Below are 24,195 nucleotides of genomic sequence, written 5' to 3'. Positions count from 1 at the left end.
ATCCAAAGCAGATGGGTTTTGAAGTGGGAGGACAAGAGCAGAGTGGGTAGATGAATGAGTGATGGAAAGATTGGCTACATATTGATCATTGTTGAAGCTGGGCTGTTTATTTTAGTAGTTACTAGATTTTTGTACATGATTGAAATCAGTTGCAATAAAAAATTAATCTCCACATCTCTACTGTTTACGGCAAGAATTATTACAGAGTAAGAAATAGAGACTATTCCCAAAAGAAAGCCTCCTGGATATCGACTTACTTAGTATCTGGATGGTAGGATTTTATATATAAATTTATATAAGATATATAATGCAAGATAAAATAATGCAAGAAAGGTAACTTGTATTATTCAGATATATTTTTCATTAATTTGTCTTTCCTAAATACTGTAAGCTTCTGTATCCAGCTGAGCCAAGCTGGCTTGGCTTCTTTGGTGCCAAGAAATCCAACAATGTCTGGAAACTGCCTGAATCCTGAGGCCAATGTATGGGGGAGGCATGGCATGGTTGAGTGCTTGAAAATACGAAAAGATAAATGACATGAGGAGCATGGTGCCCCCCAAAAAGGTAGGACTATTGGCCTCAATAGGATGCAGGAAAATTCTTCCATTGATAAAAAAAGAGGAGAAAGGAAGACAGTTCGTTTGAAAGCAGAGGACATGAAATAAAAGAGTGTTTCCTCTTGATGGCATTATTTTCTGTAGGAAGGCACTATATCTCCTAAAAGTGAAAGAGAAGGTAGTCAAGGAGAGGGGTTATGAAGACAGATAATCTAAATTACTTGCTATGGAGATTTGACTTGGCAAGAGACAGAAAATGTGTTAGCCAGCAAAATGGGATGAGTGATTTTTTTCAAGTGGCATCACTTTATGTGATTCCTTAGAAAAGCTCAATAAACAGGTATGGAGGGGAAAAGAAGGAGGCAATGGAATTGATCAAAAGTTGCTTTGGTCTAGAGTATTTGCTGGGAGACCAAGGGATAAGAGCAATAGCAAGAAAGAAGTTGAAAGGTGAGCAAGAGCTCCTTAGGGAAGGAATTGAAGACAGTGAACCAATAAAGTAGAGAAAAAAGAATCAGAGGGTTTGGTAGTTTCAATCAAGGCAGAGTACAGCAATAAACTGAATGATCTTGAAAGAAAATGAGACAAATGCATATGATTAATTTTAAATGTTTAGTTAAAATTTATCTGGGAGAATAAACAAAGAATACTCAGGTAAATCCTGAAAAAGAAGGGTAACATGCCCTAAAAATATTAACAAATAATCAGAAGATTCTAGTCACTGCAACAGCTTCGTGATGGTTCAGAAACAGGTCAATGGAACACAGTCTAGAAATACATCTAACTAGATGGGGGATCTAACAATTGATAGAGAAGAATTTCAAATGAACAAAGAAAGCAAATTATTTAATAAATGAGGTTAGCAGCTTATTTGGAAACAGATAAAAATAGATCCATATCTATCCCTTTACACCTATATAAATTTCAAAAGAATCTGAAATATAATGCAAAATAATGAAACCGTGTAAGATTTCATAGTTAGAGGAGCTTCAGGAGAAGAAAGATTCAGAGTGCAGTGTGAGAAGCTGAAAGGGAATGAAGACAAAGGCCACTGAAATGGAGAAGGAACTCAGTCTAGGGTTACTGTATGAGGTCTCTACAAAGTCCCAATGAGGCAGTGACCAACAAAGTTACCCTGCTCAAAAATATCTGGGTTGACTCTAGCTTATTTTGAAGTGCACCATGTTTCTCAAAATTACTTTTACATCTTATTCAACTTGGCACCACTATAACTTCAATGCTATAATACTTCTCTAGATACAAAGGAATTGATGACAGTGACAGTACGCCCCTGGTTACCATCAACTTGGTTTTCATTTGTTCATTTTAGTCTATATTATATACCTGACTCCTTTGTAGGTAACTGTTAACCTTAGTTACTTTGTTACCTTTCCAAAATAGACTATTACCTCTTCATGCTCTTCTTCATCATATTCCTCTTGTTCCACAGCATCATCTTCTTCATCTTCATCACCTTCTTTATTTTTCTCTTTGCTTCCTTCTTTCTCTTCATTTTCCTCATCTGATTTTTCACCATCGCCTCTCTTTTCCAATTCCTGTTATAAATGAGCTTCATTAACTTACTTGGAAACCTCTAGACTTTGACCTCCCTGTTAAGCCTCAAGAGAACACTGTTACCTATCACTTTTTCTAATCCTCCCTTACCAACATCTTATAGGAAATTGTGAGTTAATGCAACAAAGCAGGAACCCACTGTCCTATCATAACACTAGTATTTTATTTTGTTACTTCATAACTGGATCCCAGGTAATGCCGGGGTATCAGTTCTATGCATAGTGCTTTATTTTTATTTCTAACATACTTCCTTCAAATATACTGAATTGACTGAGTTCATGGAGAAGAACTTTAAGAATGTTATTTTGTTTTCCTTCTAACATAACAGGACAAAAAAGAATGTAATGGTATTAATTCAAAATTATACCAGAAATTATTTAAATCAATATCAAGATATATTGTGGTGAGTTATCCTACTTGCAGATTATTCATGTCTTTTCATTTCTTTTCTCTTTCATTACTTACTTCCCATTTCTAGGAAATTTTGCTTTTTAATATATCAGTCAGGTTGAGAAAGAAGAAATACTGAAACTCAAGTCATAGTCAACATTAGTGCTTATAAACAACTCTTCGAGAGGAGGCAAAAGAGAGGTGCAGAGTTAGAAAAGCTTTGAATAGATGCAGAAAAAGCATTTGATAAGGTACGGCACTCATTTATGATAAAAACACTCAGCAAAGTAGGAATAGACAGAGCATACCTCAACATAGTAAAGGCCATATATGAAAAACCTAGACCCAACATCATACTCAATGGGCAAAAAACTAAAAACTTTCCCACTAAGATCAGGAACAAGACAAGGATATTTGCTTTCACCACTTCTATTCAATGTACCTATGGAAGTCCTAGCCACAGCAATCAGATAAGAAAAATAAATAAAGGCATCTGAATTGGAAAGGAGGAAGTAAAACTGTCATTGTCTGTAGATGACATGATAGTGTAAATCAAAAACTCTATAGACTCCACCAAAGAAACTACTCAACCTAATAAGTGAATTTGGCAAAGCAGTGGGATACAAAGTCAATATTCAGAAATCAAAGGCATTTTTATACACCAACAATGACATATCAGAAGCAGAAATCATGAAAAAAATCCCATTTGCTATAGCAACAAAAAAATAAAGTATCTAGGAATACACCTAACTGAGGAGATAAAAGACCTGTACTCAGAAAACTACACAATACTGAAGTAAGACATTAAGGAAAACACAAACAAATGGAAGCATATACTGTGTTCATGGATTGGAAGAAATAACATCATCAAAATGTTCATAGTACCCAAATAGTGTATAGATTCAACACAATCCCTATTAAAATATCAATGGCATATTTCACAGATACAGAAAAAAAATTTCAAAAATTTATATGGAACCATAAATGATCCCAAATAGTGGCAGCAATTTTGAGAAAGAAGAGCAAAGTAGGAGGGATCACAATCCCTGACATCAAACTATATTACAAGGTCACTGTAATCAAAACCATCTGGTTCTGGAATAAGAACAGACAAATAGATCAATGAAAACAGAATAGAGAGCCCAGGTATTACCCATGTCTGTGTGGTCAATTAATATTTGACGAAGGGGGCAGAAGCATAAAATGGAGTAAAAGTAGCCTTTTTCAACAAATGGTGCTCAGAGAGCTAGATAGCTAAGTGTAAAACAAAGAAACTTGACCATGAACTTATACCATACACAAAAATAAACCCAAAATGGATAAAAGACTTAAGTATAAGTCATGATACCATAACAGGCCTAGAGGAGAACAAAGAGAAGAAAATCTAGATATTCCACACAGCAATATCTTTCTTGATATGTCCCCTAGGGCAAGGGACATGAAAGAAAGAAGAAACAAATGGGACTTCATCAAAATAAAAAGCTTTCTGCATAGCTAAAGAAAACATCAGCAAAATGAAAAGGGAACCAACCATATGGGAGAATACATTTGCTAATGATACATTAGTAAGGGTTTGATATCCAAAATATATAAAGAACTCACATGACTCCACTCCAGGAAGACAAACAATCCAATAAAAAATGAGCAAAGGACCTGAACAGACACTTCTCCAAGGAAGACATAACAGAGGGCCCAGAGACACATGAAAAGATGCTCAGCATCAGTAGTCATCAAAGAGATGCAAATGAAAACCACAATGAGATACCACTTCACCTGTATCAGAATGGCCATTACAATAAAATCAACAAACAAGCACTGGCAAGGTTGTGGAGAAAAGGGATCCCTCATGCCCTGTTGGTGGGATTGCAGACTGATGCAGCCACTATGGAAAACAGTATGGAATTTCCTCAGAAAACTAAAAATGGAACTGCCTTTTGACCTGGCAATTCCATTGCTGGGATTATACCCTAATAATCCTGAAACACCAATTTGAAAGAACCTATGTACCCCAATGGTCATATCAGCATTATTTACAATAGCCAAGTACTGGAAACAACCTAAGTGCCCATCAGTAAATGACTGGATCAAAAAACTATGGTACATTTACACAATGAAATACTATGCAACAGAGAAAAAGAAGAAGCTACTACCTTTCCCCACAGCATGGATGGGACTGGAGAACATTATGCTAAGTGAAATAAGTCAGGTGGTGAAAGACAAATACCATATGATCTCACCTATAAGTGGAACCTAATCAACAAAACAAACAAGCAATTAAAATATAACTAGAGACAGTGAAATAAAGAACAAACTGAGAGTAACCAGAGGGAAGAGGGAGGGGGATAAGGGGGGGGAAGGGCAAGGGTTGTCAAAGAACGTGTATAATGGACCCATGGACAAAGCCAAAGGGGAAAGGATTCAGAGTGGGAGACTGGGGGGAAATGGAGACAATAGCACTTGAACAACAATAAAAAGGAAGAAAAAGAAAGAAAAGCTTTTATTTCCAGGTGGTTCTACTTATCCATCCTGTTAAAATCACTATGCTACCATCTCATAACTTTAACACACAAATTTAACTTTAATATACCCTCATCTTCTTCTTATAACTATAAACAATTTTCTTCTATTTGACAAAAAAATTATCTGTTTTCATTACTGTCACTATTTATTCATTAAATTATTCTATGCTTAATTTGCACAAGTGATAGGCTTTCACAAGCTTTCTAGGTGGTGGGTGCAGCAGTAATTTCACATATTTATATTTATAATTAAGGCATAAGATCACTTTAGCTAAGATGTGAATATTCTTAAAGAGAAATCAGAACACTAACTCATAAATCCACCAAATACTCTTTCCTATGATAAGGTATTTATTTGCTTAATAGATTACATAGAGAGGTAAAACATATTTTACACATTTGGGACTGACTACAATTTGGCTACTCCTTTATTTGTTCTTAGATATTTATTTAAAATTTTTTATTACATTCAAATTTGAATTTAACAAAGTCAAAGGCAATAGAAAGACTATATCAGATAAACTCAGTTTCTAATCAAAATTCAAAATCTACTGTCACTTTACCTGAAACAAAAACAAATAAGACCAAGATAATCATCTTCATACCGATCCACCTTGCCTTATGTAATGTATTACTACAATAGAAATGTGTACAAGTTTTCCAAATGTCATTCCTTTGGAAAACTGCAAGTAAACAAAATAGTATTTACAGATCTTTTGAAGTGTCTATAAATACACAGAGATAACTCTTTGCGCCATCTTTCCTCACCACCATAATGGTGCCCATGAATGTGCTGACTGATGCTCTCACATAATCAACAATACGAAAAAGAGAAGCAAACATCAGTTTCTTACTAGGCCGTGCTCCGAAGTCACTGTCTGGTTTCTAATGTGATAATGAAACATGTTTACACTGGCAATTTTGAAATTACCGATGACCACAGAACTGAGGAAGTTGTTGTGGACCTCACAGGCATGTTAAACAAGTATAGACTAATCAGGCCCAGATTTGACACGCAACTCAAAGATCAAGAAAATGGCAGAAGAGGCTGCTTCTGTTCCGTCAGTTTGGTTTCCTTGTATTGACAACCTCAGTGGGCATCACAGATCATGAAGAAGCAAGACGCAATCACACATGAGGAAAAATCCTGGAATTCTTTTTCTAGCTATGGTAAGACATACATACAAATAAAATGCCTCAATGGACATTAATATGTGGATTTTTTTCTTTTCTATTTTAATGACCACAGTAAAAAGGCCTACAACCTGTTATGTTTGTGTGGTTAAAAGGGAACTGGAGTGCTATATTTAACTGTGCAAGATATACACTTTATTTGAAAATCATGCTATTAGCTATTATTTCATAATTAGCAATGGAATTGTTTAAACTAGTTCTGTAAAAATATTTTTAAAATGTAAAATTGAGCCCTGGCTGGCATAGCTCAGTGGATTGAACTCGGGCTGTGAACCAAAGTGTCACAGGTTCGATTCCCAGTCAGGGTACATGCCTGGGTTGCAGGCCATGACCCCCAGCAACCGCACATTGATATTTCTCTCTCTCTCTTTCTCCCTCCTTTCACTCTCTAAAAATAAATAAAACCTTTAAAAAACATGTAAAATTCATTCCATGCTTCATTTCCATTATTGTTACATCAAATACCTTTAAATAAATAACCTCAACATTATTTCTACTACATAGCCCTAAAGCAAACCCATAAAACATCTGAACTGGTTAACAAATAGCAGATTTACACAATTTTTAAAAAATGATCTAAGAGCTACACACATTGTCTTATTACTTCATTTCTTTTTGCATTAAGCTACTAGTTTCGATTCATCTACTTACTAGTCTTCATTTTCTCCTCTATGAGATTTAACTATTTAGCCCTACTACTTTACATATTTGTTTGAGGAGTAATGTGAATTGTAATTCACATTATATAATGAGAAAACACTTTTAAAATGGTTAATTTTGGACAGGGTACATTTCTTTTAGTTTAAATACTGTATGGCCACCCTATTATAGTTCTCCTTATATGTCATGCAGAAATAGGAAGCTCAAACACTAGTTTACTGGTGTCTGGTGATTCACATGTTAATTATGAAATCTGAGTGTATGTCACTCCTCTATCCACAGGAGTTTTATTATAGTAAAATTTGCAACTGCTTTGCTGAAGAAATGAACAGTAAGAGTTATCTGCAAGCTAATTTTGTTCTATTAAAACTGCTAACTCATTGGGATTTCTAGATTCAAAACTCCAGTCCTAACAATGTTTGTACTGAAAAAGGTGCTCAAATGCAAGGAATAAGGCAACACTATTTGTTCTGACGAGAAACCACATTCAAAGGTCCAAATCAATCCTCCTTATAGCACATGTCAGCTTAGCAACTTCTTTCTAGGAAGCTTTACGAACAGTCAGAATCTGTGTTCGGTCAATACAAGTTGGCTAGGTCCACAACCTCATCCATTACTGCACCACAGTTAAACCTGACAGTTAACACTATTCCTTCAACAAGTCTCTTGGCTTTATTTTCACACAAATTATCTCTAGCTGAAGCACTGATCAAAATAAAATAACAAAAATACAAGTTTCTGTTACCATGCAGCTGGCCAACTTGGCTAGAGAAGTTAAAGTTTTAAAGTAAGAAAGGAATAATAATAGCTATCTCATCTGTAAGTAAAGAACAATAATATTCATCTCTCTCTGTTGGAATGAAGTCTTCAGGAGTATAAATAGTTCATCAAAGATCCTGGTAAATAATGTTTTCAGTAAGTGCTAGCTGCTATCATCATCATCAGTGCAAAGTAATACAAGCACATTAATAAAACTGGTATACCCCTCATGGAGAGTGACCTGTTAATATTTATCCATATTATACAATATATATATAACAACAGTCCCAACAAATCCACTTCTAGAAATCTACCCTACACATGTGAAAGACATACTCAACATGAATTTCTTGCAGCATTGTTTATAATAATGAAACACTACATGAACATAATGTCCATCAGTAGGGTACTGATTAAATAAATTATGGTTCATTTCTTTAGTGTGGCCAAAAGAAAAAAAAAAGGAGGCAAGCCTACACAGACTGACATGGAACCATCTCCAAGATATTTTAAGAGATATATTGAAAATGCAAGAGTGTATAGGGTACCTTTTGTCCTTTTATGAAAAAGAAAATTTCTATTTGCTATGAATAAAACGTATCTGGATGGATATATAAGAAATTGGTAATGTTGGTTGTCTACAGGAGGGGAATGGAATGGGAGGATAAATTTTCAGTTAATTAAACTTTTGAAATTTTACATCTTTTGTTTTTGAAATATTAAAAAAAGATATAAAAATAAGTTATGGTCTTCCCTCAATAGAATCTTCTACACTTAACACGCAACAGAAGGAAAGCATTAAACAAAGTATACATGCAACAATAGGAGAACAACTAAAAGGTTTTTAAAAGAAAACCATTGTGAGGTATGTAACTCATTTCTTTCCCATGCACAATTCAAATGCAAGGGGAAAAAAGGGACAGAGTGGAAAAGGAAGCAGGTGACAGAAGGTGAGGCAAGTTGACAGTGGAGCAGTAGAGTAGGACAGGATGGAGCCCCCTATCTCCCAGCCAACAGTGATCAAACCTTTCCGATTATCTGTGCACTGGGCTTGGATCTGGCAAACCCATGTTATTACAAAGTGAGAGAAGGTAGAAAGGCCAAAGAAGGCAAAAGGAGGTATGACAACTTTTCAGTTCACTCTTCCAGTCAGAAGAAAAACTTACCTCAATTTTTTTCAATACATCTGCAGTGTTAGTGAGTGAAGTGTCTTTGCTAGTATTATCCACCTTTTTGGATTTTGAACCTGCTGAATTAAAACCATTGTTAACACATTTTTCCATAACAGTAATGGCATATTATATTTCTTTGCCTTGTAATATGCATATGCTGCTTACCGTAGTGGTATGTCATACCGGGCAGTCACATAATTTGAGGACTGAATTAATTTTCTTTTTTTAATCTATTTTATTTATTATGGTACTATACTTGCCCTATTTTTTTCTCTCCTTTACTCCCCTCCACCCTGCACGCCCCCTTGCACCAGCATTCCCCCACCCTAGTTCGTGTCCATGGGTTGTACATATAAGTTCTTTGGCTTCCTCATTAAAGAATAAACAAAATAAATCAGCATGCCTCACCAAGATTCCATGATAAGTAAATGATAAACACTTAATAGGATACTTTCTAAGACTGCAACCAGGTATCGTTTTACTAGCATTGAAAATCTGTACTAGCAATTAATGTCATTCAGGTCAAAATTGCTAAAACATTACTTCTCACAGAATCACTACAGGACTAGTGAAAAACTCTCACAAATATATCATCTGCACTGGCTTCCTGTTCACTGATCAGTGTACTCTATTTTAACTATGGCAATTTTATGAAGTTTAGAAAATAAAAAACAAGAGCAGAATAAATATGCATTTGTCAATGGTTAAAGAGATGAGAAAGAGGTTATATTCAGTGGAACATAGCACTATATTTAGGATGATGATGGATATGTTCACTGTTTTAATCCTATGAATGAATCTGAAAACTCAAAGTAATATAAATAAAACATGTTAATAGCTTTGAGATAGTTACTTAAGCCATATAAAAATATTGCATTTTAGGTTATTCTGAAACTGCAGAGACTAGAAAATTATTTCACATATAGATCTTGCCAGTTACCAAAGCATTATCATATGCTACAAAATGGTCATTGTGATAAAAAAGTACTATAGTTCTTTCCCATAATCAAGCTATGTACATAGAAATTACTTGGTAATAGAAGAAAATAGGGCTTAGAAAGATGTAATTTTGTTAAAGATTAACATTTATCCTACAGAAGAAAAAATTTTAGATAATGGTGGATGACCAATTAACTAATGGAATTATAATTTACTGCCCCTGCATTATTCTAAATTGCCCCTGGGGGAGTCACCAAGCTCAGAACTCCCAAATGTATACATTAGTGAGGTTTTGCTTAAACAAAAGTAATGGTTAGATTTAATGACAAGTAACTTTCTTGGTCCTCCTTATGGGCAAAGACTTTGATTTGAACCATAGCACATAAATATACAGTATCATAAATGAACAAGATCTCGATATATTGTAATACTGATGACATATAACATTAGCTAAGAATGTAATTTACTCACATCATTAAGTCTTTTTCTCTAAGGATCTTTTATCAAATTATTTAAATTTCATAACACATAAGTATGTTAAATGGATATTAGAGAACATGGTCAGATAAATACACTTATTAAAATTACTAATATCTTAGCCAAGAAATAAGTTGTATACTCAAGTCCATTCAGGATCTTTTGCTAATTATCATTCTGGTTTTATATAATGCCGAATCCTTATATGCAAAACTGGGGGAGAAGTGTCAAGTTACCAAAATTTGTTAAAAGATTTGCTTAACCCCAAAGCATTAACGTGGTTTGGTTTTCCATCTTTGGCCAAATATATGCTATTCTAGCAAATCACATTCAAGGAGCAGGAGGTCATGGGGACATCTAATTTGTAGTGAAGGCAGACAGAAGTTTGGGTAACCTGGGGAGCTACTACTCACAACTGGCATCTGAAGTGGGGAGAGGTCTTGTGGGACTGAGCCCTTCACCTGTAGGTTCTGTGCTAACACCAGTTAGTGTCCGAATTTAATTGAATTATAAGGCTTCCAGCTAGTGTTGCAAAGAATTGATTGGTATGGGAAAAAACATACCACACACCTGGTGTCAGAAGTATTGTGAATGGTGGTAGTATGACAGTAAAGGAGAAAAACACAACAGGAGTGTGTTTTTCTCACAGATTGTTTTCCAAAATATGCCAAGAACCCTTAAAATTCAACAATAAAAACACAAAAAAAAACAATTAAAAAATGAGCCAAAGACCTTAACAGACACCTTGCCAAACAAAACATGCAAATGGAAAGTAAGCATATAAAAAGATGTTCCACATCATATGTCATCAGGGAAATGAAAGTTAAAATAAGATAACAGCTAAAATCTAGAACACTGAACATACTAAATGCTGGCAAGGATGTGGAGCAACAGAAACTCATTCACTGTTGGTGGGAATGTAAAATGGTACAGCTGCTTTGAAAGATAGTTCAGAGGTTTCTTATAAAACTAAACATGCTTTTACCATGCAATCCAGCAATCATACTCCTTGGTATTTATTCAAGGAGTTGAAAACTTATGTCCACCCCAAAATGGATATTTTTAGGAATTTTGTTCCTAATGGCCTAAACTTGGAAGCAACCAGGATGCCCTTCAGTAGATGAATGGATAAATAAACTATAGTACAACTAGACAATGAAACATTACTCAACACTATAAGGAAATGAGCTATCAGCCATGAAAAGTCATGGAAGAAACTTAACTGCATATTACTAAATGAAAGTCAATATGAAAGGTTATATAATGTACGTTTCCAACTATATGATATTCTCAAAAAGGCAAAACTATGGAATCAGTAAAAAGATCACATGTTGTCAGGAGTTAGGAGGAGGAAGGGATGAACAGACAAAGCACAGAGGATCTTTAGGGCATTGAAACTGCTCCGTATGATACTATATTGGTGAATACATGTCATTATACATTTGTCCAAACCCACAGCATGTAAAACACCAAGAAAGAACACAATGCTAAACTATGTACTTTGGGTGAAATGATGTGTCAATGTATGTTCATCAATTGTTACAAAAGTACCACTCTAGGGGCAGACATTGGCAATTGGAAGGCTATGCATGTATGGGGGGGGGGGCAGAGAATATGTGGGTATTCTGTATTTTCTTCTTATTTTTCCTGTGAACCTAAAAGTGCTCTAAAAAATAAGGTCTATTAAAAAATATAAGTAAGGCCTAAAAAAAGGGGTGTATGGTCAGAATTACTAATCCAGTTGTTCTTAGCTTCTCTGGCTACTTCCCTTTGTCTCTCTTCATTCTTTTCAGCAAAATTCTCTGAAGACTCACCTATACTAGCTGTCACCATTTCTTAAACTCCCATTCCAGTGTTTTAACCCTTTCCAATCTGTTGAATTCCCCCTCTACATATCTTTTAAAAAGCCCTCACTAAAGCCAGCAATGATCAACATGTCAAAAACTAATTCATATTTCCCATCTTCACCTCAGGGACCTCTTTGTAGCATTGTTTAATGCCCTTTAACATTGTTGACCACCTCCTGAAATACTTCTCACTTTTCAATTACTCTTCTGAAACTCCACTATTTTCTGTTTCTCTTCCTCCTCCTCTCTTTCCATCACCTTTCTTTGTTGATTCAATTTCCTCTATCAGCCATGAAATTTTGGTATTCCCCCAAGCTCAGGACTAAGTCTTCAAGTTCTTTAATTTCACTCTAGACAATCTCATTTTTTTTTCATAGTCTCAATTACAGTATCTATTCTGATGACTAACTACCATCTCCATTTTGAGGTTCATCTCCCTGTATCCTATGACATATTCAGCTTTGTTATTTGTATATCTCAAAAAAAAAATCGAGAACAACTTATAATCCTAAATACCATCTTTGAATTAAACTTATGATTTTTCCCTCTCAAATCTGATTTCTCCAAAATCCATCCCCTAACCTCATCTTAGTAAACTCCTATTTCATTCTTTAATCTGGAGTCCAATTCCATCTCCTCCAAGAACTTTTCCCTGACCTACCAATGAGAACAGTGAGTTTTTATTTAATGTTGTTACTACCTTTGACTGTAAGCTCCATTAGGGCAAGGATTGCTCTTATGTTGCTCACTGTTCCTCTTAGTAGTGTCTGGCAATAATAGATGCTCAACCATTATTTACTCAGTGGAATTATGAAAGTGCAATACAGCAGAAACTTTCACTTTAATATTTTACATAAAATATCAACTTCTGTTCTACCAGTCCCCAAATTTTACCAGCTCCAAATGTTTCAATTAAAAACTAAACATCAGGCAATATAACCATTTTGAAATTTTCAAATATGCAAATAAAATTCTCTATATAATTGAAGTTTTCCTAGCACATCAAAATTCCATAGTTAAAGAAAATACACAAAAATAAAAACAAATAAATCAACAAAAAAGAGCTATAGCAAAATAATCAAAATGCCAAAAATATTTTAAGAAAAAGCATTCATAATACTAAGCTAGGTTCAGGTTGATACTTCCATATTAGATAGAATTTAAGCAATAACCCTTTCCTACCTGGATTATTATATTAGTCAATATACCTTTTTTGTACTTTTTCTTTGGCATCATCTCTCGTGGGAGTCTCCTCCAATCTGTATGTACAAAAGAAGAAATATAAAATTGTAATTTCTTCTACAAATTAGTGGTACTAGATGTACCCTATTAAAAATATAACTAGCTCAAGCACTGAAAATAAAAATTTTAATATCTGATTATACAGATTTAGCCTGGAAATTAAAATATAACAAAATAATATTTTCTACTATCAAGAAAAAGTAGTCATTAAAATAGCTCTGAGCTATCCTTTAGAGTGGAAGGGCAAATAAAGTGCTTCCTAGATAAGGTAAAGGAGTTCCTCAACACCAAGCCCCTATTATATGAAATGTTAAAGGGACTTATTTAAGAAAAAGAAGATAAAAAATATGAACAGTAAAATGGTAACAAATTCACAACTACCAACAACTGAACCTAAAAAAAACAAAAACAAAAAGAAAGCAAACATCTAGAACAGGAACAGAATCACAGAAATGAAGATCACACAGAGGGTTGTCAGTGGGGAGGAAGAGTGGGGAGAATGAGGGAAACGGTACAGGGAATAATAAGTATAAACAGTAGGTACAAAAGAGACAGGAGGAGGTTAAGAATAGTATAGGAAATGGAGAAGCCAAAGAACCATGGACATGACTAAGGTGGGGGAATGCTGGGGGCGCAGGGGTGGTGCAAGGTGGAGGGGAATAAAGGAGAGAAAAAAATGGGACACCTGTAGTAGCATAATCAATAAAGTATACTTAAGTAAAATAGCTTTGAAATAGTGCTATAAAACTTCTGCATATTCTTTTAATAGCTATTTATAAATACAGTAGTTATATAGTCAATTTGAATAACAAATTTTCATAACAAGAAAAATGTAGAAAAATATTTTTTCGACATGAAACATTTTGAGTATTAATGGACATGAAAAGCTATTCATGATATATTGTTGAATAGAAAATGTTTTTCAAATATTTCAAATAATATATATATAGAATCCCATTTAGAAATAAACCTAGCATATAAATATTTATACATGGTGGGACAAAAGTAAGTTTACAGTTTTGAGTACATGAAACAGAGTTTATTGTTATATTATTATTTATTAATTATGGTATTTATTGTCCATATAAACAACTATAAACCTACTTTTGTCCCATCCTGTACATATATATTTATGCAGTGAAAGCTGGGAACAAAATATTATAGTAATTTTGTGGGTGTTAGGAATACAGCTATTTTTCTCGAGTATTATTTATTTATCATTTGACTACTCTGTATAACTTTTCTGTAGTTGATATATATTTCTTATATAATAAAGAATTTTTTTCAAAAGTTAAAACAGGTGACCACAATGCCTCAGTGTATTTTACCTCAGTGTATTTTGTAGAAAACATCTACATCTCAAACTATTTTATCTGAATTAATAAATTTGAATGTATTTGTTTTTATGAACAACTCATAGATGATCATGAAAAGTATGTGATGAATAACAAGAATCATTTAGAAGATGAGTATTTATGAAGTAGAAAAAATCAGAGATCTAAGAGAGTGTTTCCAGGGGACCCAACACTACCAATGATCAATCAACACCGAAAAGAAAAAGCACTATAACCCATGAAAGCAACAATTATGCTTTCATGGGTTATAGTCATTTATGCTTTTTACATAAAGGCAATTTGTATAAAACACCAAAGACAGAGATGTTAAAGGAAAGTAGTTAAAATGAGGAGACCTAGGTTCTACTAGCACTATCTAAGCTGTCCTGACAGGTCACTTTATTTCAACGTAACTTTGTTTTCCCTCTGCAAAATAAATGAGCTGGGTGAGATCTCTCCAGCCCCTTCCACTTTCTCGATATCCAACACAAATTTGTGAATATTGGGGGACAGAGGCGGGGAAGCTTTTAGGTATGGTTCTTTTGAAAAGGAATCCTCACAACTAAACTAAAAATAGTCTATGTCTGCTTGAAAGAAAGATTCATGAACTTCAAAATCTTTAACACTAGATTTGTTTTTTTCTTCAAAAGCTATAGAATCACTCAGAAGAACAGAACTGAGTACTACTGGTACTACAGACTGAAACTGTGATTTTGGCAAATGAAAATGGAAAACCCAAAGGGGTCTGGCAAGTCCTAGTTTATTTTTTTTGAAGTATTTTAAGAACTTCCCCCCAAATACTTCAACTCTACCTTCTTACAGTATAAACATCTTTTCATCTTAGTTTTCATGATATATATTACTAATTAACTGCAGAAAAACAGGCTCTATTTTGCTATAGAGAAATAGAAAATGTGTCCTAAAAATATAGAGTTTTTAAATATCATTCTAACATTTTTAGCTTTATAATTTACCTGGTATCCACTCTTCCTTGTACACCTTCATATATCTTTTACTATACCTTTCAATATCTAGGGGGAAAAAAAGTGTTCATTAGAAAAATCAAGAATAAACGTGAATTTAAGCCATTCCTTTAAAATAATTGCAAATACCAAATACCTTTTACTTCATATTCAGGGAACTTCCTGCATTTATTTGTTCATAATGTATTCCTGAACACATACTGAAGAGTTCAATGAGTGTTAGGTTAAGAAAAGTGGCAAGAAGCAGCTGCATATGAATGGTTGGGGGTGAGCAGAAACCTGAAGCCTAATTACAGTTCTTAGAGTAGGACAACCTGACATCTCTGAGGGCACTCACAAAAGAGCCAAAAGCCACTGACATAAAAGGGCAAGGAGTCTACTCAGCATCTTCTGTTTTCTTCTGCTAATCCGGTTCCCAATCTTTAAACCTTGTGTAACTGGAATGTACAATATTAAGTACCTCAGTGGGGAGGGAGGGCTGTTTGTGCTCCTCTAGCACTTAATACACACATTCAGTTAGGCTTCTTAATAAGCTACTTTTCACAACCCATTGAGGCAAGAAGTGGGGAAAAAGGTAGTAGCAGGTGAGGTTGGACTTGACGGAGCCATGCAGGTGCATGCAAGCCTTCCACACCAACCACTGAGAACTCTGCTGCGACCCTCTAAGCTTGCTAAAAATGCAAGAGCCACAACTGTCTCTTGCATCTGCTTTGCCCACAACCAGAAGAAACTCCTTTGATGAGGGCCCAAGCACCACCATAATGCAGTAAAATGAAACCATGGTTCATCAGAAAAAATGGTTTTGGAGTAGAGCCATGAAAAAGGGAAAGTAATACAAAGATGAATATATAAAAATTCAGACCCAAATATATACTGATTTTTCTTCCATGTTAAGAAAACACTTCCAGCCCTCACCAGTATGGTTCAGTTGGTTGGGCGTCCTCCCACAAAACTAAAGGTCACTGGTTCGATCCCCAGGCACATGCCCAGGTTGTGAATTCAGTCCCCAGTCAGGGTGCATTGGAGAGGCAACCGATTGATGTTTCTCTCTCACATCAATATTTGTCTCCCATCCTCTCTCCCTCCTTCCCCCTCTCTCTAAAAATAAAAAAATAAAATATTTAGAAAAAAATGCTTCCAAATAATACTAAGACCATGGTGTCAAAGATAACTAAAGGCAACCAAAGCAGAGCAACTCAACAGACCAGGCTTTTCTAGGTATTTAACTGTTTGACTTTAATCTTGCTCTCAAGTTCTTCATCTGTAAAGAAGTCAGCACAAATGAGGGATTCCCAGTATTTGCATTTTATAATTTTCTCCAAAACGGATTCCATATTTTGAAAAAAAATTGACCCAAAATATACTAAGGAAAGTAGTTATTATCATTTATTATCTGGGTCTAATGAACCAGTTTTTATATTTTTAAGTTATTTTCAAATAATGTACTGAGTATGAGGTACTGAAACTCATCTACTGGAATCCAATTAAAAACAGGCATATACGGTGAAAGACAAATACCATATGATCTTGCCTGTAAGTGGAACCTAATCAACAAAACAAGTAAGCAAAATACAACCACAAACACTGAAATAAAGAACAAACTGAATAAAGTAAACAGAGGGGAGGAAGGAGAGGAATAACAGGGGAAGAAGAGTAAGGGTCATCAAGGAACATGTATGAAGGACAGATGGACAAAGACAATGGGGGTGAAGGATTGAGGGTGCGAGGTGTGGGTGGGTGGGGCAGGGAAAAGTGTTGGCTGGAAAATCTTGACAACTGTACTTGAAGAACGATTAAAAAAATATTGTACCACTACAATGAAATGTAGGAACTTAAAAAAAAACAACAGGCATATAATTTAAATAGATATTTCTCCAGTGAAGAGATACATGGACAAAAAACACATGATAAGATGGTGAACATCATTAGTCATTAGAGAAATGCAAATCAATACCACAGTAACTAATGTACCACTTTATACCTACTGGGATGGCTAAAATCAAAAAGACAGTAATAACTGTTGGCAATGTTGTGAAGAAATGGGAACTCTCATACATGGTTGGTAATGTAAAAATGTGCAAAACTTTGTATAACAGTATGAAATTTTCTCAAAATGTTAAATATAGTGTTACCATATGACCCTAGATATATGCCCAATAAAAATGACTTATGTCCACACAAAAATGTATACACGAATGTTGATAGCAGCATTACTCATAATAGCCCCAAACTGAAATTGACCCCACTGCCTGCCAACTGATGAATGGGTAGACAAAATGTGGTATATGCATAAAACAGATTAGTATTCAGCCACAAAAAGAAATAAAGCATTGATATATGCTATAACATGGATAAACCCTGAAAACATCCTAAGTGAAAGAAGCCAGTCACAAAAGGACACATATGATTCAATTTATATGAAATATCCAGAACAAATTATTAGAAATAAAGCAGATTAGTGGATGCCATGGGCTGGGGGAAGGGGGGAATGGGGGTATGACACTATTAGGTATGATGTTTCTTTTCGGGACAATGAAAGTCTTCTAAAAGTTACCATATTTTGCCATTTATAATGTGCACTTTTTGCCCAAATTTTTGAGGGAAAAATAAGGATGTGCATTACACGTGGGTATAATGATGACATATCATGAGTATAATAATCTCATGTATATTGCACACAAAACCATGGATGTGCATTATACACGGGAGCACATTATACATGGCAAAATACAGTAGATAGTAGTATGGTTGTACAATTCTGTGCCTACACTAAAAGCCACTGAATTGTATACCTAAAAAATGAATTTTGTCTCAATAAAGCCGTTATTTAAAAAGAATGAAAATTATTGGCAATTTTAAGAAGAAATTAAGTATAGTAAACTCAAATTTATATTCCATTATTTTCCTGGTCTTGAAGGTATATTTAGCCAAAAAGGGCAACACCCTTTCAGTACAACTAACTGTGCATCAGTGTGCATTCTGGGTTTGTCACACACAGACCTGAATACATGCATTTCATACATCCTGGCTCCAGATTGCAAATACATCTTTAATTATAATTAAGTGCTAACTTATTATTTCTGGTTCTTCTTCTTCTTACACTTGCACCATCTTAATGACTGTAATTACAAACACATTCCTAATAGCTTCTAGCTTATCATTACTTCCAATACTTCTCATATTTGTACCATCAAAATGAAATGATTTAAAATTTTTTGATGGCTCATATTTTTGTTGAAGAGAGGATGGGCCAGCCATCTTCTTTGGTCTATAATTGCAAAACAGTTTCATTAATAAATTTATAATTATCAATTAACATGATCAATCCACTAAATTGTTTTACTTCAACATAACCTGCTTCAGGTGAATTGTTTTAACATAACCTGCTTCCTTTCAGGCATCTCTGTCTTTGCGTTCAGCATTTGTCCAGTTACAAACTACAGCAAATAAATTTTGGTATATTAGTATCATAAAAAAGTATGGTCATATGTCATTTTAGCAAACAGGATGTTCCAGATTCTTATCACAAAATATTATAAGATGACATGCTTTGCAAAGATTAACTACATGAGAATACCATATATCCTTTTCATCATTAGAAACATACTGTTTACCGTTGATTCCTGAGTTCGAGAAAATTCATTTAGGATATTGTCAACTGAAAACTTGGTCTGAGATTTTGCTTGTACAATCATTTTTTGCCATTATCATTAAGCAACAAGAGAGCTGCTGTCTCTTTGTACTCATCTCCTGATTTGTATAGTTACTGTGAAACATTTTCCTCTCAGTTTTTTTCTCTTTGCCATTATGATCAGAAAATAAAGAAGTTTAAGTTCTTAATTATATTCTATAAAAGCTAAAAGAAAAACAAAACAACTACAACAAGGGTCTCTCCTGACTTTATCTTCTTAAAAATTAATGTAATGCTTTGGATAACATGATAGGAAAACTAAAGGATGATGTAATAGTGATTGATGATTTATTTCAATGCTGCATAGTCCTTCTATGCAATTTTATCCTTCTTTGTATTTTTTCATGTTTTAGTCTTTTTTTCCCATCATGGGGACGAGTAATGGATGAACGATGAAATAATACCTATAATGATGAAACACTCAAATGTTTCAACACAGGAAAAGATCACTAAGATTCCCAAGTATATTTTAGATTAATAAAAGGACCAAATGACCCTTTTGGTAACACTAAGATAAAATGTCTTTGTTTTTCTTTTTTAAAGTAAATTCTCCTTGTTCTTTGGAAGATCTCTATAAAAAATACTATGAATATAAATCCTTGCATGTAGTAAGAATTGCTAAAAAACAAACCCAAAAATTAAAACAGGGTCACATGGAGCCTAACGGTATAGAAAGAATTAATAAAACAAACTCCATTTATTTCATAAAAGACCTCGTGGCCATATTGTAGGTAAATGTATAATTTCCATTAAGTTTTAAGTTCTGAAATGGCTTATAGAACATCACTTCTGTCACTCCTGTTTCTACCTCAGAGGACTCCAGTGATTCAGGAACCTGAGCTAGGAACCATTGGATCAGATGATCTCTATGCATTTTTTCAGCTAATATTCAATAAAATAATATTCATTGGTATTTTATCTTTATTATAAAAATCGCAAATTTCATTGTAAAGACAATGCCACTCACTTCTATAATTCTGCCTGAAACATTCTAAACAAACCTGAAACACATCACAACATGAAATGTTTATTCTGTGCCCTCAATTCTTTGTGACAAATCTCAATTCCCTGAACTGGCAGCCATTTGCTTATCAGGAATTCTTGACATTTCCTACCTATTTGTCCTAGTCTAGTATTTAGTTCTTTACATTAGTCCATAATGCACATAGTTTACATTAGTCTTCCTAAAGCACATAGTTGGTGAGATGGGAGAAGGTTTGTGATGTAACACTATCTAGGATATGTCTCCCTCTGACAGTTGCTTACTTCTGTTCAGACTGGCCAATTCTTTTTCATTCATGGTGTGTATATTATATAAACGTATATTTGTGTGTGTATATATGCCTATGTATAGTAGGTATTATAGTAATCTGGACACACACATATGTATGCACATATTACATTTAAAAACCCTTCATTTTCAACCATAGTTTTTAAAAAACAGATTACATCAGGAAAAAGAAGTAAACATGAAGATTTCAAGGAGAATGTACTTGTATCAGTTTAGAAAATTTTATGCAAGCGTTTTCTTCTGAAAAAAAAAAAGCAAAACAGTCCATACATTTTTAAATATTTTATTGTGCTGTTATAAAAGATAAAGTCTCTTGATCCAGATATAAACTAACCACTCCCAGAAACCAGCAACAAAATTATGTTCTTAACGTGCCTGTCTAAAAGACTCAGGTATATATTTTAATGATATGATACACTTTTAAATTAGACACATGCTTTAATAACAAGCACATTTAGTTAAATAAATCTGTTACACAGTCTACGGAAAAGACTATTTAAAAAAAACTAAAATATACCCTACACCACGGGTAGCAAACACAAGGCCCGTGGGCCGAATCTGGCCCTCCACCAGGTTTTATCCGGCCTGGTACCTTGTTTCTACCTGGCAGTAATGCTGAGCTCCCTGCCCCTAGTTAAGGAGTAGTTCCATTTATACAGTCCTGAAATTACATTTGGCCCTTTGAAGGCAACTGAGAGGCTGATGTGGCCCCTGGTGAAAATGAGTTTGACATCCCTACCCTACACTACTATTTTTCTAATAAGAATATTTGTTAGTTCATTTAGGTTTGCTTTTCAAAGTCTCTAAAACGAGAGCTTTAATTTCATTTTCAAACCCAAAGGGAAAAAAAGCATGAACATAATCATGAAAGTTAAAACAACACACCCTGGCTGGTGTGGCTCAGGTGGTTGAGTGCTGGCCTGCAAACTGAAAAGTTGCTGCTTCCATTCCCAGTCAGGGCATATGCCTGGGTTATAGGCCAGGTCCCCAGTTGGGGGCACATGAGAGGCAACCGATGGAAGTTTCTCTCACACATTGATGTTTCTCTCCCTCTCTTTCTTCCTCCTTTCCCCTCTCTCTAAAAGTAAACAAATAAAATCTTTAAAAAAACCCCCCCAAATTAAGAAAGTTAAAACAATTCAGTGTTTGAGGTAAAAAAAAAAATGCAGTATTTTTTAGGTAAAATTATCTCTTATCAAATCATATAATTTCAAGCCAATATGTTTTGAAAAATTAAATGAATGTATCTAAAAGGCTTTTTAAAATTTTTTTACATTTATTAAAATGAAAGTTATATTTTTAGTCCACCTATCATTTTTTGTTATGCTTTTAGTTTATATTACTCATTTAATACTTTTACTATATGACCTTGATATTTTTTTAAATTTTATTTTAATTGTTGTTGCAGTACAATTTTCTATCTTTTACTCCCATCCCAACCCACCCACCCAGCCCTCCCCTCCTCCCTCCTGTTTCCACCCACTCCTAGTTTTTATCCATGTGTTAAAAGGCTTCTTATAATTACAAGTGCATGTAACATTATTAAATACAACTTCTTTTTCGACTCTTAGCCAATTCTGTCTTTCAGAGAGAAGGAAAACGGAATGCATTTTATTTTTGACGGAATAAGATAGTATATTAGTTGCTTATGTTTTAATGATGTTTTGAGAACTCAAGAATGATATTGATATCTCTAATTTCAGCATTCAAGGGCAGAAACTAAAAATCAATATAGTTCTGCTGTGCTAAATAATCACGCAGGAATTGGTTCCCTTCTTCTAAAACTCCCTCCCACTTCCAGTCTCAGACTGGCAAGCCTTCTCCAACTGAACCTCCTTTCTGTCCTTAGCATAACCAAAGAATTTGTGTTTTATAGTCTATTATATCTGATATATAAATTACAAGCCAAAATATAGTCAAGTCATTTAAAAATTTTAACCAAAATATGAAATCATCAGACCTGCATTAAGATATTTGTGTAATGATAATAATCAGGATATTATACACAAGAAAAGAAAAATTAGAAACAACCTTAAATCTAATAGCAGGGAATTAATTACAATTAATATTATATCCACTATGGAATACCATGTAGTCATTAAAAATCATATTTTCCAAGAATACTAGGAATATGTAAAAATGTTAATAGTATGCTAGTGATTAAAAAGGAAGATGCAAATAGGAATCCAATTTTATAAAAAGAATACACATATAGAAGAAAAATTTCAGAATATACAATAAATACAGTACTAATAGCATTTTAATCTAGACACAAACATTATAAGTGATTTTTACTTTTTAAATATTTTTGTTTTTCTTAATTTTCACTGAATATACAAAAGTTCTTTTGTGAAAGGTAATTTTAAAAATATCAAAAAATTTAATATATATTTTCTGTTAAACCAACAGAAATACACTAAGGTAGTTGACAATTTCCAGCTGAATCAAATCAACAAGTACTTAATGACCACATATCTTGTGCCAAAGCACTGTTTCATCTGTATACAATGAACAACAAAATCAAAGAGTCCAATACACACCTTCTTTTTCTTCAGGTGTTTCTATAAAATAAGGCATTCTTTTCACAGTTTCTCTCAACTCCTGTTTCAAGGCCAGCATATAATCTTCACCCTCTCCTGTTTTCAGTGGCACTGGTTTATAATCTGTATCCTATTTAAATTAAGAGACAATATTTTAAAAATATCTTAATATCCCTTTTGCCTATATTCTGGACAATGTCGGTTTTATTGAAAAACTACATTTTATGGGTAACTAAGTTTTACAATCAACTTAAAATCTGTTGAGCTTTTGTAATCTATTTAACCTTTTAGCCCATTTACTCTTATTTTAGGGGTAGGAAAGATGGTAAATTTTCCCACTGACCCTAATTTTTCTGACTACAAAATAATCATTTTGCTATATAGTTTGTCTGCTATGATTCAGTATTATAGAAATCAATGCACCCAAATCAGAGTAACTGCTTTAGTCTCCTACTGACCTCAATGAGAGGTGGTAGTACTGTTTGGAGCAGTAGCATAAAAAAAGTAACAGCAGAAGCTATCATTTAACAAGTGGTTACTATGGCTGAGATGCACTCAGTGTTCAACATCCATAATCTCATTTCAAGTATCATCAATATTTACCGTTTTACAGTGAAGAAATGAAGAAGTGAACAATCTATAACCCAATTAACATATAAAGCAGGAGTTTGAAGCTGCATCTTCAGTTTTTAAAAATTACATGCACGGACATATTTATATATGCATATATGTGCATATAGGCATAATATATACATTCATTAAAAAGTGGATCCTCCGGGTGTGTAGTAAAAACATCTCAGAGGCTAAGTCTTCAGAGGCTAAGTCTAGCATACATTTTTAAAACTTCACTCCAAATGTATTCATTAATGCTACAATTATTTAAATGCCTACTATAAGCCAAGCATGGTTAGACAACAGGAGATACCATAATGAACTAGTCACAGTGCCTGCTCTCATGGAACTTACATTCTAGGGGAGACAAATACAACAAATAAACAAAGAAGGTAAAATATAATTTTGAATAG

General features: G+C 34.0%; 1 protein-coding gene and 1 pseudogene across 10 annotated transcripts in view; one reads left to right on the top strand and one right to left on the bottom strand.

Moving 5' to 3' along the window:
• Window positions 1-24,195, bottom strand: part of POLR3G (RNA polymerase III subunit G) — a 33,674-nt gene that overhangs the window by 1,946 nt on the left and 7,533 nt on the right. For 9 of the 10 annotated variants that reach the window (XM_036020522.1, XM_036020531.1, XM_036020528.1 and 6 more), the window contains 5 exons: window positions 23,171-23,300; window positions 15,640-15,696; window positions 13,298-13,348; window positions 8,821-8,903; window positions 1,967-2,113 (listed from right to left, as the gene is read on the bottom strand). In XM_036020522.1, coding sequence (XP_035876415.1) covers window positions 1,967-2,113; window positions 8,821-8,903; window positions 13,298-13,348; window positions 15,640-15,696; window positions 23,171-23,300 — 468 coding nt within the window. The remainder of the gene's footprint in view (window positions 1-1,966; window positions 2,114-8,820; window positions 8,904-13,297; window positions 13,349-15,639; window positions 15,697-23,170; window positions 23,301-24,195) is intronic. The other variant, XM_036020523.1, reaches the window with a different exon arrangement.
• LOC114499387 lies at window positions 5,817-6,378 on the top strand (annotated as a pseudogene).

The sequence above is a fragment of the Phyllostomus discolor genome, chromosome 3, assembly GCF_004126475.2.
Source record: "Phyllostomus discolor isolate MPI-MPIP mPhyDis1 chromosome 3, mPhyDis1.pri.v3, whole genome shotgun sequence".
NCBI lineage: Eukaryota > Metazoa > Chordata > Mammalia > Chiroptera > Phyllostomidae > Phyllostomus > Phyllostomus discolor.
This window is presented reverse-complemented; position numbering and strand designations above follow the sequence as displayed.